Genomic DNA, 18,529 nt, shown 5'->3' with positions numbered 1-18,529 from the left:
TTTATGGGACTAGAAAAGGGATTCCTTAAAGGTTTGAAGGCACACTTGATCTGTTTCAGGAATGACCAGTTAGTATGGTATTCAAAGGAGCAGAAAGTATGAGTTATGAACAGATGGAGAGGACGCTAGGAAGTCATGAATATTGTTTAATTGTAAAATTTGGTGGTGATGTCTATAGAAAGGTGGATAGAAGGATAGATATTGATTATTTTCTTGAAAGATATATTGTCACAAATATTTCTTATACCCAGTAGAGTTCTAAGAATAAGTCAAGTTTAAATCAATTTGGAAATTTCCAAGAAAGTGGGTTCCTAGTTGAATTGGTAACTAAGTTTTATGTTTGAATCTAGACATTTTGATTCATTTTGCTTTGACTTGAGAAAGGGTATTTTAACATTCTCTGTTTTCTAAGCAGTGTTTTATACTTGTTTAAACATTTTTTTTGCTTGATTATATGCTTATATAACATCTATTTGTTATAAATTACTTTAAGGAAATAAATATAAACTTTCCCATAATAATTTATATGGCCTTACATTTTTCTTGGTTCTGACTAGATGTGTATCTGGCCCTTTGTTCCCTAAGAATCAAATTATGTTTGCTTTATGGAAAATATCACTTTAATTATTGTATTTAAATACAGTATTTCTTTATTTTGGTAGTTTATCCTTATATTTCTTAGGAATTAAGATGTCTAATTGCTTATTTATGTGCAGTTCAGTTATTATACTGAATTGGTAAAATAGCACTTTTTTCCTCTTCTACATTCTTGAATTATTGTATTTTAAAAAATTGAGAAGAGTGATTTAATGCTTTTTTTTTTTTTTTTTTTTTTTTTTTTTTTTTTGCCTTTTAGGGCTGCACTTGTGGCATATGGATATTCCCAAGCTAGGGGTCAAATAGGAGCTTGCATTGCCACAGCAACACCAGATCCAAGCCATGTTTGCAACCCACACTGCAGCTCACGGCAACACTGGATCCTTAACCCACATCCTCATGGATACTAGTCAGGTTCATAACAGCTGGGCCACAATGGGAACTCAGTTTATTTTTTTATTTTTTTTTTGTCTTTTTTTTGTTATTTCTTTGGGCCGCTCCCACGGCATATGGAGGTTCCCAGGCTAGGGGTCGAATCGGAGCTGTAGCCACTGGCCTACGCCAGAGCCACAGCAACGTGGGATCCGAGCTGCTTCTGCAACCTACACCACAGCTCACGGCAACGCTGGATCCTTAACCCACTGAGCAAGGGCAGGAACCGAACCCGAAACCTCATGGTTCCTAGTCGGATTCGTTAACCACTGCGCCACGACGGGAACTCAGGGAACTCAGTTTAATGCATCTTAACTGAGACAGAACTTTTTGTTTAATATATCGCTAAGGAAAATAAAAACCTTTCTTATCAGTTAACTTGGTGATAAGGAGAAGGGAAAACAATTGAGATGCTCTTTTGTAAATAGCCTGTTTAAATAAGTGCTGGTTTTTGTCTCTGATCAGGAAACACAGTGTTTTACTAGTGTCAAAAGGGGCAAATGACACACTCCAGGTGGTCTAAATTTTGCTTAAATTTTTGGAGAGAAGAAAGCAGGTATTGGGAGTTCCCTTCATGGCTTAGCAGTTAACAAACCCGACTAGCATCCATGAGGATTCGGGTTTGATCCCTGGCCTCATTCAGTGGGTTAAAGATCTGCCATTGCCGTGAACTGTGATGTAGGTCACAGACTCGGCTCGGATCCTGAGTTGCTATGGCTGTGGTGTGGGCCAATTTGACTCCTAGCCTGGGAACCTCCATATGCTGTGGGTGCGGCCCTAAAACACCCCCCCAAAAAAAAAAGATTTAGGTAAACTATTAGCTTGGTTTTAGATCAAAAATATCAAAATGTACAAGCAGTATTCTCAAATTTCCAGTTACATAAAAAAAAATATAGCAGGTATTAGCAACATCCCTTCTCTGTTCTTGCAACTACTTTGTCACACATTACAGCTTCCATATTTCTCTTTTTCTCTGTTCTAGCTTTCAATAAGAGAACAGCTTCTTCTAACTTCCAGAAAAAAAATTAAAATAGTTTTTTAGAGGCTGGATATCCTACGTTAAGTTATTTCTCTTCTAGATTTCTTTTGTTATCTTAGATCAGGTTCTTCCACATCTTAAGTTGTGTATTTTGTTTGTTTTAAACTTCTTGCTTAAAATTAGTTTTGGTGACTTTATATAAATAATACATATTTTGGTGAGGGAGTTGTTTATTTTTTCACACTGTGTTGTCTCTGTGAGGATCTTGGGAGTGGGGATGGGGATGTCTATAGGCTTATTATCAGGAATAGTTGTCTGCTCTGAACAGCTGATTTGCTTTCATCTTATGCTAGAGTTTTCACTTGTCTAAGTTAACAGAACTCATCCTTTTTAAATGTTTTCATGCCTCTGTTATTTACCTAATTTTAGCTATCATTAGACTCTTCTTTTCATGATTTCATAAAAATTCAGATTAATGAATTATACTTTTTTTTTTTTTTTTTTTTTTTGCTTTTTTGGGACACACCTGTGGCATATGGAGATTCCCAGGCTAGGGGTCTAAGCAGAGCTATAGCCAGCCTACACCACAGCCACATCAATGTGGGATCCGAGCTGCGTCTGCAACCTACACCACAGCTCACAGCAATACCGGATTCTTAACCCACTGAGCAAAGCCAGGGATCGAACCCACAACCTCATGGTTCTTAGTGGGATTTGTTTCCACTGGGCCACAAAGGGAACTCCAGATTAATGAGTAACAATTAACAAAATTGTAAGATAAAGTATACATTATGATGATCCAACCCATGTATATTCTTTTCCTGATTTTTAAGAACAGGGACTATTTCTGCAGTGTCTCTAAAAGATTTAACCTTCTTTCCTTTCTTCTCTGTTCTTGGCTATGGCAGAGAAAAATTGTGGGCCATTCTTAAGCTGTGAGAGTTTTGTCCAGGGCAATAGTTTAAGAGAACAAAGTAGATTATGAAGTTGACTATGATTGTCTCCCCTGTTCAATTTTTAAAATGTTATTATTATTTTTAATGGCTGTACTTGCAGCATTGGAAATTTCCAGGCTAGGCATTGACAAGCTGCATTTGCAACCTGTGTTGTGACTTGCAGCAACACCAGGTCCTTAAGCCACTGAGCGAGGTCAGGGGTGGAACCCACATCCTCACGGACACTATGTCAGGTTTTTAACCTGCTGAGCCACAGTGGGAACTCCTAAACTGTTTATTCTCTGTTGAATTAACTATACGTGGCCTCCTACTTAAAAAAAAAATTGTATTCGAAAGGTTTGGGAATTGGGCTTTTGAAATTCAGAATCATTTTTTCCATAAAAACAATTGTAATTGTTTCGTGATTTTAATTATTATTATGAATACAGGGTAATTCACAATAGCCTGGCCCATAATATAGACTATAATCAAATTCCAAAGGGAATTTTAATTAAATTAGTGAAAACTTGTTTTTTTTTGTTTTTGTTTTTGGTATTTTTAGGGCCACACACGCAGCATATGGAAATTCCCAGGCTAGGGGTCGAATTGGAGCTACAGCTGCCAGCCTACACCACAACCACAGTTACGCCAGATCCAAGCCACATCTGTGACCTGCACTTCAACTCACGGCAACACCAGAACCTCAACCCACTGAGCGAGTAAGGCCAGAGATTGAACCCGCATCCTCATGGATTCTAGCTGGGTTCATTACCACTGAGCCAGGATGAGGACTCTGAAAACTTGTATTTCCTTTGTATAGAGGTACTTGTGAATAACCTACAAGAAACTTGTAGAAATTTTGGGTAGGCGTTTCATACCCTATTAAGGACTTTCAAGATTGATAATACTATGTCTATCAAGTCTAACTCAATTCTTTAAATATCAAGTGAAACATAACCAAAATGTATTTCTTCAGATTTCTTGATAGCTGTATTTGTGCGTTCTATAAAAATAGTCATAGAGATGGGATCAACAGTTGGATCCCCCTCTCTTTGTAAAGGTACTCTGTTACAAGTGCAGGTAAAAAATTTAGTCTCACCAAGCATCATTTGTAATATGTAACTATAAAATAATAAAATGTGTGTTTAATACTATATCTGAATATGTTAATTCTAAAGTGATACATTCTTATCCTTTATAGTGCAAAGTAAGACTTCTTGTATGTAGCATATAATGCATAGGTATTTTCCATCCAGTGTATAGCTCTTATACATGATATAAGCTGGCACACAAGTCATTTAATTTGTTTCATCATGAAATATTGTACACATATATTAATGTTTTAGTCTATTTTTAATTAAAATAATATAATATTTTAGCCATATGCATATATATATATACACACACACACACACATTATGTAATAATATATATTATTCTTTGCAGAGGGAAATGAAGTAGAAGGGGTGGGAAGGGAAGAAGTTTTACGATGAGAACTATGAAGCCATTAAGATCATATGAGATCACATGCACTCCTTTTCCCCCTCACCCCTGTCTTCATTGTCTCTTCAAGACCTAAGTTTGAGGACAGTTGTAGTGAAGAAGCTTGGGAATGTGGGGGAAAGTTAAGCAAGCCAGTTGAGTAATAAGTGTGTGTGTCGGGGGTGGGGTGGGGGGGAATGGTAGACAGGGGGTACAGAGGCAGCTAGATCCCTGCTCATTTCTCTAGTTATTTACATTTCAGAAACTGTCCATCAAAGTTGAAAACTTGTGTCTTTATCATTAACTCATCTACTCTGTAAGCAACGAGAACTGTGGCCCATGGAGTGCTTTTTCTCCATAATTCAGTCCTGCCGATTAGTTGGCTAGCAGCAACAGGGTTGGGATTCTTAGAGTGCTCTGAAAGCAGTTAGTATAAAGTTAGATTATTGTTTGAATGTTTCTAAGTTTGGTATTTTAATTTATGAAATTAGGAGTGATCAAATACAAAACTCAAATGGAAATGCTAGTGACGGAAACACCAGAAGGTTATATCCAGAAATGTTCAAGTTTTAGTCAAATATGTTTATATTCTGTGTATAAGCCTTTCATTTTATTCTACATGTATCATGTTTTTAATGCCAATAACTAAAGCCAACCAAAAAAATAACTGCATGTATATAATTTATGACAATATTTTACAAGCATAACCCATCAAATAAACATGTTCTTTTAGCTGCACGTTTTAAATCAGCAACTCTTTTACAGAGTTAAATGGCACTTTCAAATATCTATTTTCTGATTTCCAAGGAATAATAAGCATGGTTCAAGAGCATTGTAGCATTAAAATTGACTTAGCAGTCAGTGTGTTTTCATTGCAACTCTTGTTTGCCTAGGGGATAGTGATCCTAGAAGAATGCCAACTTCCTAAAGACATTTTAAGAAAACAAATACAGTGTACGGACCAAGCAGCTTCATTAAACACTACAAGGAATCCCCAGATTCTTCAAGAGAGTCAAGATCCTTTGCCAGAACAAGATTTTGAAATGTCACCAAGTAGCCCTACACTACTTCTTCGCAATATAGAAAAACAGGTAATGTGAAGTGAGTGTAAAATGTGAGTGGCATGAAATGACTTTTAATTGATTATATAAACTATTTAAATAAACCTGTATGTCTGCTTGAGATATTGGTTATTAAAGTTGACCATTTGATATTAAATGCAATTAAAATATTTAGTATGTGACTAGTCATGAGTTATAATATTGATATAATTAAAGTTATTTAAATATAATATGTAAAGTATTGGTACAGAGCTATAGGGTGGTAACTCATTTATACTAGGGCTGGAAGATCTTGCTTTCTAGCAAAATTGTTCATCATTGAACTTTGCTTCATGGGGAAAGAATGGTAGTATCAATTAACATACCTAAACGGTTTGATTAATCTATTGATAGAGAGTTTTAGTGAAAGATACTGTTGGGATTTAATGTATTCTCTCATTAAAAAATTATCGTGGAAATAGAGTCTAATAAACTGCTAATGAATTGCTTTGGTTCCAAAGTTTTTCCTAATATTTAAGTCCTCTTATGGATGACCCTAGAAATTTAATTATTCTGTCCTATATTTGTCATTTGATATCAGCACATTTATTTTAATTTAGACTTTGGTGGCTCTGGAACAAACCTGGCTTTCTAGGAGTCTGCTAATTTGCAGCTAGACTGAATCTGCTGAATATATTCAGTTGGGACTATAGCTGCATGATTATTTTGTTCCAGTGGATAATATGTATTCTCATGCCTGTCCGTATCTAATTTTTCTGTTTTTTTCCTAACATAAATTGTGAAATAATTTAGTACCAGATTACTACTATCTTAATCCTGATAGTTCAGAATATGGGCACCTCCTCCTACCCCATATTTGTTAAATTTGCAATTGCCTAGAGTTTTACTTAATTGGAGTGCATACTCAAAATACTGTTATAAATATTTTATAATTCAGAAAGTTATTTTGTAATTACCTGATGTTAATTGGAATGCAAAGCAGTGTTTTAAATTAATGTTAGTTATATTTGTCTTCCCTGTTTTTTTCTGCTCCCCTTATCCCATAGAAACAATACCCTTTCAGTTTAACCCTAGTTATTTCATAATCCAGGCTGATCTTTTGCTTTTTTAACATGTAGGTCACGACTTACCCTTTGGAAAGAGATGTCTTGTATTTTTTCTTTTTCCTTGGTAACATCAATTTGTTTGATTGAGTTAACATCAGAACTGGCTAATTTGCTGGGCCCAGTGCACAATGAACTCACACATCCCTTTAAAAACAGTTTTAAAGTTTTAAGCCAGTGATAGCAGAGCATTAACCAAACATGAGATCCCTTCTGAGTACAACCCTATGCTATGCACAGGTTGCTCACCCATGAAGGTGACCTTGGGTATCATGTTCATTTTAGGTCCCATTGCTGACAGGAGTGTCAGAGGCTTTGGGAGGAAAGGGAACCAGGCATTGTGAGAATAGTAATGGTTCTAGACGTAAGGAGAGAAGAATAGGATGAAAGGAGCAGCAGCAATCACTTGTAGAGGTCATTTATAAATTGCCTATGGGAGTTCCCGTCAAGGCGCAGTGGTTAACGAATCCGACTAGGAACCATGAGGTCGGGTTCGGTCCCTGCCCTTGCTCAGTGGGTTAACGATCCGGCGTTGCCATGAGCTGTGGTGTAGGTTGCAGACGTGGCTCAGATCCAGCGTTGCTGTGGCTCTGGCGTAGGCCTGTGACTACAGCTCCGATTCAGCCCCTAGCCTGGGAACCTCCATATGCCGTGGGAGTGGCCCAAGAAATAGCAAAAAAAAAAAAAAAAAAGACAAAAAAAAATTAAAATCTTTAAAAAAAATAAAAAAATAAATTGCCTATGAACAGGTAATATGTTCTTGGAACATATGCTAATAATGTTTTTATAGGTCAATTAAAATTAAGTTTTAAAATGCTTGCTGAAGACAGTCTAGGGGTTAGTATCAAAGGGGTGGCAAGGCTGGTATCACACATATTTTTCTTAAAATAACCTATTGGTGGAGTTCCCATTGTGGCACAATGGAAACAAATCCAACGAGTAACCAGTTGGATATCCCTGGCCTCACTCAGTGGATTAAGGATCCAGCATTGCCATGGGCTGTGGTGTAGGTCACAGATGCGGCTCGGATCCGGCATTGCTGTGGCTATGGTGTAGCAGCTCCAATTCAACTCCAAGCCTGGAAACCTCTGTATGCTGTGAGTGTGGCCCTAAAAAGACTGGAGAGGAAAAAAAAGAAAAAAAAAGAGAAGAATCTTGACCCTTTAAGTCTTCTGATTTTGCATTAGTTCTGAGTTTGCATTAGGGTGAATGGACAAGAGATAAGTTCCTTGTATATAAAAAAATGAAAAATAACTTTTTAAAAAGTAACCTATTGTTAGAGTAGTATTTGCTGACCATAGGGGAACTTGAAGATGGATCAGGTAATCCTTTGAATTGAGTAAATTAACTTTGTTTGAGGAATGTTTTGCTACTGAACTTGTGTTCCTCAAAAACAACTAAAGAGTTGACAGTCAAAATATAAAGGCACTCTGAGTTTTAGACTGATAGTAGTTTTAGAAAATAACATTAATTCCTAGTATCAATGCGTACTTACATTATTAAATAATATATTTTGTTCATAAGTTGAAAGGTGAATTTATTTTAGAACTTCAGATAATTTAAAGTAAATTTCACAGTGATGCATTTACATTAGAAACTGTATTATAAATAGCCAGCAAGTGTTTTGACTTTTAAATTTGATGAGTTTTTTGTTTTTGGAGTTCACTTTTTTCCTCTGCTAATTTTAATTTTATTCTCATTTTTGCTGTGAATTTTCTCTCCCAAATATGGACTCAAGTATATGAGATTTTATTGGCTGGAGTGGGCGGTTGTTAGGGTAAAATAAAGCTGGAGGTTGGTTGTGACACTGTCCTTCTAGGACCATTATTCATACAACTCTGACTAGCGACCTCCAGGGTCTAAAAAGATTTTTCGGTATTTTCGGAGGTGGTGGAACAATGAGAAGAGTGTGTCAGTGATTTAGACTGGAAAATATGAGATATACTGTAAATTTCTTTGTGTAAACAAATTAATGAATACTTGGTAGATGAATAAAGAGTCTATATTGGTGATTTTGAAAACTAGCTTTAATCATATTTAAGTATGTAATAATTTGGAGTTCCTGTTGTGGCGCAGTGGAAAAGAATCCGACTAGGAACCATGAGGTTGTGGGTTCGATCCCTGGCCTCGCTCAGTGGGATAAGGATCTGGCATTGCCATGAGCTGTGGTGTAGGTCACAGACACAGCTTAGATCCTACGTTGCCATGGCTGTGGCATAGGCTGTCAGCTATAGCTCTGATTAGACCCCTAGCCTGGGAACCTCCATATGCCGTGGGTGCAGCCTTATAAAAAATAAATAAGTAAAATAAAAGTATGTAGTAATTTTTAAAATGAAGTCTTTAGATACAAATTATTTTTTTCAAGAAAATAAATGGGTAAAACATTTCAGGTTCTCTTTCATGAAAAACTTTTTGAAGAATTCAAAAATTATATTTAGTTCTATCATACTCTTTATTTTCATTTCTTTTTCTTTCTTTCTTTCTTTCTTTTTTTTTTTTTTTTTTTTGCTTTTTAGGGCCCACCCGCAGCATAAAAGGAAGTTCCCAAGTGAGGGGTTGAATTAGAGAGGTAGCTGCTGGCCTACACCACAGACACAGCAACTCAGGATCTGAACAGCATCTGCAACCTATACCACAGCTCATGGCAGTGCTGGATCCTTAACCCACTGAGCAAGGTCAGGGATCGAAACGCACCCATGAGACAATAGGTCAGGTTCTTAACCTGCTGAGCTGCAGTGGAAACTCCTCTTTCCATTTTTTAAACCTCTTCCTAAAAGTCTTTTTTTCTCCAGTGAACATGGATTATATATGATCAGAAAAGTTGTCATTCTTTTATAGAAATATATTGTTTCCATTGATGTGGCCTATACTTCCTATAATTGTTGTAGATGATTGTTTTGAGAATTGAAACAAACAAACAAAAAGGATGTGGAAAAAGAGGAGCACTTTAAAATGTAGATGTACTTATGATAAATGGAAAAATCAGTAGTGGTGTAAATCGTCTTTGTAGAGAAAAATACTGAAACATGAACATGAAACATTTATGTTTCATGAGAAGTTAAGCTTTAATAGGCACTAAAGATCTGAGATTTAACTCATATTTCTTGCTTAGCAGCAGTAAAAGGTTTTCTGTTGTCTTGCAGAGTGCGCAGTTGACTGAGATCATCAACAGTTTGATTGCCCCTCTCAACTTGTCTCCAACATCATCACCTCTTTCCTCTAAGTCTTGTAGCCATAAATGTCTGGCTAATGGCATTTCCAGGAGGTAGGTATCAGTGGGATAGTTTTGCTTCTAAATTTGGCTTTGCTTATTTTATTTTGATCTTTTAAGTATTGCAGCTTATTTTTTCTCTTTATGTAAAAATTTTGTACTGGATATACAGATACATTTTTAGATAATATCAAACTTTTATAACTAAGGGAACTATCAACCTGAGAATGAGGGAGAAAACTTTCCAGGAAGTTTTATACTGGTGCTAAAAAAAGAGAAATAGTACATTTGTTGCAGAAGTACTGCCTTATTTAATATACATTCCATTTTGTATGTTTTCTATTCTTTAGCTCCATATTGCCCTTTCAAATGCATTTAAAAAAAAAAAAAACCTCTTTATATTTTGGGCATGGATGATTGGTAGATATCATCTATAGAATTCTTAAGTTTTACTCAGTCATTTTTTTATTTCAGCTTTTTATAAGGTAAATTTTTTTTCTGAATGTAATTAATAATTCCTGTGAAACTTGGCAATTTATTGTGTCACCAAATGAATCCTCTTTTGGGAACAGCATTTGTTTTCTTTTTTGCTTTTTTCTCTTTGAATCTTTCCTTTTTAAAGATGTAGTTAAAGTGCTAATAGAATGTGATTTTGTCTGTGCATCTAATTTTTTTTCAAATAAAATTGGCTTCCTTGCTTTAAATATTATAAAGGACTAAGTGTAATTTAGTATTGGATATATTTAAATTATTAATTATATAATTTATTATTGAAAGTTTTTAAATATAGCATGAAAAGAAAATTTATACCATGGTAAACATTATGATAAGTAGCTATCACATTCTTAATGATAAAAAAATTTATACCATGGTAAACATTATGATAAGTAGCTATCACATTCTTTAGTGTATATAAGCTGTTTTAAAATAAAAATCCTGTTATCTTTTTTTTCTAATTTTTTGAAAGCCTAATTTTTAATTTTTATAGTTTTGTTTGTGCTGGGTCATTTATCTGATGTTCTCTTATTATGGAAACAGTTTATTTTATTGATTGTACTTATTTTTGTTACCTTTATATTAATTCTTTATATCACTGATGATTCTCTTGGAAAGTAAAGATTTTCATGGATTATATAGGACAACTATGATATCTTCATTTATGAGAACATAACCTCAAAATCATAATTGAACTGTTATGAACATCATACACTTATGTGTGTGTGTGATGTATGCATGTGTATATATTTTCATTTTTTATTTTATTTTTTAAATTTTTTTTGCCTTTTTTTTTTGTCTTTTTGCTATTTATTTATTTATTTATTTATTTTTTTTTTTTATTTTTTTATTTTTTTTGTCTTTTTGTCTTTTGTCTTTTTGTCTGTTGTTGTTGTTGCTATTTCTTGGGCTGCTCCCAGGGCATATGGAGGTTCCCAGGCTAGGGGTCCAATCGGAGCTGTAGCCATCGGCCTACGCCAGAGCCACAGCAACGCGGGATCCGAGCCGCGTCTGCAACCTACACCACAGCTCATGGCAACGCCGGATCGTTAACCCACTGAGCAAGGGCAGGGACCGAACCCGCAACCTCATGGTTCCTAGTCGGATTCGTTAACCACTGCGCCACGACGGGAACTCCTATATTTTCATTTTAATGGACTTCTTAGTATTTTTGGTCATTCATTCACAAAGTACTTATTGCATAATTATTTGCTAATATGCCATACAGTCAAAGTCTTAGGGATACAATGATGAAGAAGACAAAAATCTCCACTTTTAAATATCTTGCAGTCTAGTAGGTGAAGCAGGTAATTGTTTAAAATATCATATAATAATAATGGAATTGTGTGCAGTTGTTTGAATATTTGGTTTTAATAGCTGTCATAGTTGAAAAACATACCTCATAAAGATATATAAATCCAAATGAAAGAAATGTAATATTGGCTGTGTTTACTAAATCATGATACTTTTTCATTCCTGTCTACTTATAGTTCAGAGATTCTTGTTGAGATCAGATATTAATTGCCATCTTTCACGATGTTAAATAGTTTTTTCTACACACTAATTGGAAAGTTTCTTTTTGAAAATTTATAAACATTCAAAACCTTCTAAAACTCTGATAGATTTAAGAACAGATAAAAATTTCTTCTCCCAACTTTTTAAAGTGTGCTGATATATGTTTAATTAATTTAATTAATTTATTAATTTATTTTTAGTATTTTCCCAAATACTTTTACATGAGTTTCTTTCAAAAAGCACTTATTTTCTTATTTGCTGTCAAAATTTTATATTTCCCTTGAAGAAAAGATTGGAGTTTTTTCCTAACATTTGCTAGAAAATGTAGTACAGCTATCTTTTATCAGCTCTGAGAGAAGGTGAGCAAATTTAGAATGTTAGAGTTTTAAAGTGTATAATTAATTTTTAATAACTCATTTTGAATGCTTTGGTACTTGATAACAAGCACACTGCTGTGTGAAAAGATTTGTGGGTACCGCAGGCCTTATTAAAATGTTTATAAAAATGCTACTAGTTATGATAACATATACCATAATATACAAATATATTTAACCAGGAACAAAGAAACTGGAATATATTACAGATGAGAAAGTAATAACACTGAAGGAAAAGTAGAAAATCTTGAGCATATGTGGGGTCATTGTGTCAGATGATAGAAGTATTGCAAAATATCTCTTGGTTTTGTCAGTTGTAAGCTGAGACCTTAGCAAGAACAGAGTAGTGGCATGACACAGAGGTAAGAGTGATTAATGAGGGAATGAGAGGTGAAATAGAAGTCAAGATTATGTTTTCAAGGCTGCTGATTGTAAAGACTGTAAATACAATGGATATATAAGCCAAGGAAGGTTTTGTTTGTTTGATTTCAAGATGGAAGAAACGTGAACAATGTGAACATCTTTCTTAAAATAAAGAGAAAGGTAAAGAGCTAGAGATGGGAAGTGTAGAAATACATACCACAAAGTTATGGAGAGACCTTATGACAGGAGCAAATACATTCTTTCCTTGAGAGTGGAATCAAAGAGATTAAGATAGGTCTAGATACAGTTATTTACAAAGTGACTGTAGCCAAATTAAGAGTAGGAAAGGGGGGGAGTTCACGTTGTGGCTCAGCAGTAACAAACTAGACTGTTATCCGTGATGACACAGATTCAATCCCTGGCCTTGCTTGGTGGGTTAAGGATCCAGCGTTGCCCTCAGCTGTGGTGTAGGTTTCAGACATGGCTCGGATCCTGAGATGCTGTGGTGTAGGCCGGCAGCTACAGCTCCAAATTGACCCCTAACCTGGGAACTTCCATATGCCATGGATGTTGCCCTAAAAAGACCAAAAAAAGGAGTTCCCCTTGTGGCGCAGTGGTTAATGAATCCCAACTAGGAACCATGAGGTTTTGGGTTCGATCCCTGGCCTTGCTCAGTGGGTTTAAGGATCTGGCATTGCTGTGAGCTGTGGTGTAGGTTGCAGACTTGGCTCGGATCCTGCGTTGCTGTGGCTCTGGTGTAGGCCAGGGGCTATGGTTCCGATTTGACCCCTAGCCTGGGAACCTCCATATGCCAGGGGAGCGGCCCAAGAAATGGCAAAAAAAAGACCAAAAAAAAAAAAAAAAAGTGGGGGGGGGGCTGAAGGAGTTTGATAAATGTTTGGATTCACATTGACAAGTAAAACATGGCCCCTTCCCTTTGTTTTTCTCCATTCCCTTATTCTGTAGCAGAGCAGCCTAGCCCTGGAGAAGAATGTTATATGGTTTCGAAGAGTTTTTTTAGCTTCTTAACTAATTAAGTACTTTTTTATATTGAAAAAGTACTTAATTTATATTTGTAAAAGTGTTAAGAATTTAAAAGTTATTATCTAATTGAACTTTTTATAAAACAAACATGCATGTGGTAAAATTCTATAAATTTAACAGATAATTGTACATTACTTATATTTAAGAATGTTACCATAGTTTTGAAAATTATTGGATATACAATTTCATGTCTTAGTAGTATATGGGAAAAGTTTTGATTTAGAGATGTCTGTATTGAAGCAGTGGGAAATTTATAAGCCTTTTGACCTGGGAGTAAAACATAAAATGAGGCCTAGTTTTATTTCTCATAGCTTTCTATTTTTCCAATATTATTGTTATATTACTGTTATTTTTTCCTTATATTTTTTCCATGTAGTTTTATATGAAGGACCCATCTTTCAAACTCAAAGTGCAAGAGTAAGGGCTTAGTCTATTTAATGTTATTCAAACTTAACACTTAACCACAAAAAAACACTTTATGAACATATACTTATTAAGCATATAAATACTATTCATTCTATATGTTTAAGTAAATGTGAAGGTAAGAAAATTCATCATTTGAATAAGAATTTTTAAAATTCTGGTAAAATGTACATACCATAAAATTTACCCTTTTAACCATTTTTACGTTTTGGGGTATTCAGTACATTCACATTTTGTATAATACTCTCTATCATCCAGAGTTTTTTAATCTTCCTGAACTGAAACTCTGTACCCATGAAACAATAACTCCATATTTTTCCTCCTTCCTAGTCCTTGGCAACCACCATTCTACTTATATCTCCGTGAAACTGACTACTCTAGGTACCTCATATAAGTGAAATCGTACAGTATGCAGCTGCCTTATTTCACGTAGCATATTGTTGTCAAGGTCCGTCCGTACTATAGCATGTGTCAACATTCCCTTTTTAAGTTTGAATAATATTCTATTTTATGTATGGATCATTTTTTAAAACTTTAAATCAGTTTATTGACACAGTAACACAACACATTGCCTCTCTGACACCCCCACCCTCCTCACCCAATCAGGATCTCTCCCCCTTCCTTCTCCCTTAGAACAGGCTGTTCAGTGAAAACAGAAAAGGTCAGGCCACTTCTACGACCTCACAAGCCCCATGGAGCAGGGTCTCAGGGACTACTCAGAGCCTGTTGCGGGGGTGGGCAGTTGGCGTTTAGACTCAGCCAGGCAGAGATATCCAGTTCTTAAGAACAGATTCACTGCAACTCCTAGGGCCTGAGCTGCTGTTTAGTTTAGACCAGTTTTGTTTTGCATAGATCCTTGTATTATATTTAGGTTGCTTCCACCTTTTGGCTAGTATGCATAATATGAACATAGGTATACAAATATCTGTTGGAGTCCCAGCTTTTTATTTTTCAGTTGTGTACCCAGAAGTGGAATTGGTGGATTGAATAAAAGGCTTGTTGTTGTTGTTTACTTTGAATATGAGAAATTAGTGAATGTTATCAATGGTAATTTCTAAGCAAAAGCTAAAAAAAAAAAAAAAATAGCGAGAACTCAGAAAAGTAAAAAAAATCGTAGCCATCTACTTTGAGGCTGAATTCTGACAAAATTGAGACTTTGATTCCTTTGTGGGGAAAGAGAGATAGCAAAACCAAATCCAGAAAAATCAAATGAAGTTCAAAAGTTCAAAAGAAAACTTTCTATTTATAGTAAAAGTTTTTTTTTCTATATATGATTTTTATTTTTTCCATTATAGTTGATTTACAGTATTCTGTCAATTTCTGCTGTACAGCAAAGTAACTCAGGCAGATCTGTCTGTCTGTCTATCTATCTATTATTTTTCTCACATTATCCTCCAACATGTTTCATCACAAGTGACTAGATATAGTTCCCAGTACTATACAGCAGGATCTCATTGCTTATCCATTCCAGATGCCACAGTTTACATCAGTTAACCCCAAACTACTAGTCCATCCCACTCCCTCCTTATCCCCCTTGGCAACCACAAGTCTGTTCTCAAAGTTCATGATTTCTGTGGAAAGGTTCATTTGTGCCATATATTAGATTCCAGATATGAGTGATATTATATGTTATTTGTCTTTCTCTGACTTCACTTAGTATGAGAATCTCTCATTCCATCCGTGTTGATGCAAATGGCATTACTTTGTTCTTTTTTATGGCTGAGTAGTATTCCATTGTGTATATATACCACATCTTCTTAATCCATTCATCTGTTGATGGACATTTAGGTTGTTTCCATGTCTTGGCTATTGTTAATAGTGCTGCAATGAACATATGGGTTCATGTATCATTTTCACGGAAAGTTTTGTCTGGATAGATGGCCAAGAGAGGGATTGCTGAGTCATGTGGTAGTTCTATATTTAGTTTTCTGATGTACCCCCATACTGATTTCCACAGTGGTTGTACCAATTTGCATTCCCACCATCAGTGCAGAAGGTTCCCTTTTTGCCACACCCTCTCCAGCATTAGTTGTTTGTGGACTTGTTAATGATAGCCATTCTGACAGGTGTGAGGTGGTACCTCATAGTAGTTTTGACTTGCATTTCTCTAATGATCAGTGATGTTGAGCATTTTTTCATGTGCTTGTTGGCCATCTGTATATCTTCTTTGGAGAAATGTCCATTCAGGTCTTTTGCCCATTTTTTAATTGGGTTGTTGGTTTTTTTTGCTGTTGAATTGTGTAAGTTGCTTGTAAATTGTAGAGATTAAGCCCTTGTCGGTTGCATCATTTGAAACTATTTTCTCCCATTCCTTGGGTTGTCTTTTTGTTTTTTGTTTTTTTTCTTATGGTTTCCTTTGCTATGGAAAAGCTTGTCAGTTTGATTAGGTCCCACTGGTTTATGTTGCTTTTATTTATGTTGCCTTGGGAGACTGACCTAAGAAAACGTTTGTAGGGTTGATGTCATAGAATGTTTTGGTTATGTTCTCTTCTAGGAGTTTGATGGTGTCTTGTCTTATGTTTAAGTCTTTAAGCCATTTTGAGTTTATTTTTGAGCAAGGTGTGAGGGTGTGTTCCCTCACACCCTTGATTTACATGTGGCTGTCCAGTTTTCCTAGCACCACTTGCTGAAAAGACTGTGTTTTTCCCATTGTATATTCATGGCTCCTTTATCAAAGATTAATGAGGTTTTAATAGCTCATGTAATTAGAGCATGATAAATCAGAGTCCAATGGCCTTTCCTACAGTAGGGAGATGAAATGAAATCCTGCTTATGTTTAGCTGGGATCACCCTTCTCCAGGGGCTATACCCTCATAGTAAATATAAATAAGAAGGAAAACTCTTTCCCTTTCCTGTACCCTCCTGTACTGTTGGTGGGAAGTTAAACTGGTGAAGCCACTATGGAAAACAGTATAGAGATTCCTTTAAAAATGAAAAATAGAGTTGCCTTTTGATCCAGCAGTCCCACCCCTGAGCTTATAGCTGGAGAAAAAACTAATTGGAAAAGATAAAAGCACCTAAGTGTTCATAGAAGCGCTATTTACAAATAACCAAGACATGGAAGCAATCTAAATGTCCATCAACAAATTAATGGATAAAGATGTGATGTGTGTGTGTGTGTATACATATATGTGTGGTGTACAAAGACACGTAATGGAATACTACTTAGTCATAAAAAGAATGAAATAATGTCAACATGGATGAACCTAGAGATTATCACACTAAGTGAAGTAAGACAAAAGTCAAATACCATGTGATATCACTTATATGTGGAATCTAATTTATAGCACAATTGAACTCATTTACAAAACAGAAGCAGATTCACAGACATAGAAAACAAATTATGGTTACCAAAGGGAAAAGTGGATGGGGAAGGGATAAATTAGGAGTTTGGGATTGGCACATACAAACTACTAAATATAAAATAGATAAATGGCAAGATCCTAATGTTGTATATATAGCACAGGGAACTATATTCAGTATTCTGTAATAAACCATAACAAAAAATATGAAAAAGAATGTATGTGTGAATCACTTTGCTGTATACCAGAAACCAACACAACATTGTAAATCATCCATACTTCAACTGAACAACAGCAACAAACCCTGGAGTTCCCTGGTGGTCTAGGGGGTTAAGGGCCTGGCATTGTCATTGCTGTGGTTTGGGTCACTGCCATGGTGCAAGTTTGATCCCTAGCCCAGGAAATTTTGTATGTCATAGGGTGCAGCCAAAAAAACAAAAACTAAAAAACCTGTTTCCCTTTCCCCACTCCTGGGGCACCAAGGAGAAAGTTGCCATAGTGCTAAGCATAGCAGACGGTAAAAGGAAAAAAAGCAGAAAAGTGCCTTTGAGATAGTGTGATCATTGTGGGAACGGATACATGGATTTTCAGTCCAAATTTACATTTAGTCATCCAAGGAATCCCTAGTTTAAAATGGTTGTAGAATGGGTGACACTACAAAATAGATGGCAGAGACAAATGCACATTCTCTCTGGAGGATGACTCTTTCTTAGCCGCAGGAAATCCTCAGGAATAATTTTTTCAAGGGCAGTGATCAGTATACAGTCGATTATCATCAAATATGAGGGCACAGAGCAATAATAGTAAGAACAAGAACATAACCACAAAAATATATAATGGAGTTTTCAGATGTCAGAATTATCAAGTGTTGATTATTTTTAAAAAAACAGTGCTTATTCTAATTATAGAAATGAAAGGTTTGAAAATATCTGCAGGGAGGAAAACCATAAAAGTGACATAGTACATTTGAAAAAGGTTCAGGTAAAACTTATGAAATTAAAAACCAAGCAAGTTTGGCAGCATTGTAGACATAATTGAAGACATAATTTTTAATGTAGAGGATAGATTAGAAGAAAAATTTCAGAAGGTAGGAAAGGAGACAATGTGGAGAACATGCTGAGCGGGTGTAATAGGAGACTTAACTGGAGACCTGCAATATGAGATAGAATGGAACAGAAGCTGTATTTGAGGAGGTTATTGGTTGAAAATTACC

At 35.5% G+C, this 18,529-nt stretch overlaps 1 protein-coding gene across 30 annotated transcripts in view; it reads left to right on the top strand.

Annotated features, from left to right (window-relative positions):
• Positions 1–18,529, top strand: part of KANSL1L (KAT8 regulatory NSL complex subunit 1 like) — a 579,301-nt gene that overhangs the window by 469,838 nt on the left and 90,934 nt on the right. For all 30 annotated transcript variants that reach the window (XR_014829251.1, XR_014829246.1, XR_014829247.1 and 27 more), the window contains 2 exons: positions 5,319–5,516; positions 9,733–9,854. Coding sequence is in view for 24 of the 30 variants with exons in the window: in XM_084998976.1 (XP_084855102.1) it covers positions 5,319–5,516; positions 9,733–9,854 (320 nt within the window). In the remaining 6 variants the exon portion in view is untranslated. The remainder of the gene's footprint in view (positions 1–5,318; positions 5,517–9,732; positions 9,855–18,529) is intronic.

Source organism: Sus scrofa, chromosome 15 (assembly GCF_054392235.1).
Source record: "Sus scrofa isolate SSC_HxYL_T2T_F1_AM1 chromosome 15, Sscrofa_HxYL_maternal_Yorkshire_Landrace_v2.0, whole genome shotgun sequence".
Taxonomy (NCBI): domain Eukaryota; kingdom Metazoa; phylum Chordata; class Mammalia; order Artiodactyla; family Suidae; genus Sus; species Sus scrofa.
The sequence above is the reverse complement of the archived record's forward strand: the minus strand, read 5'-3'. Positions and strand labels throughout refer to the sequence as shown.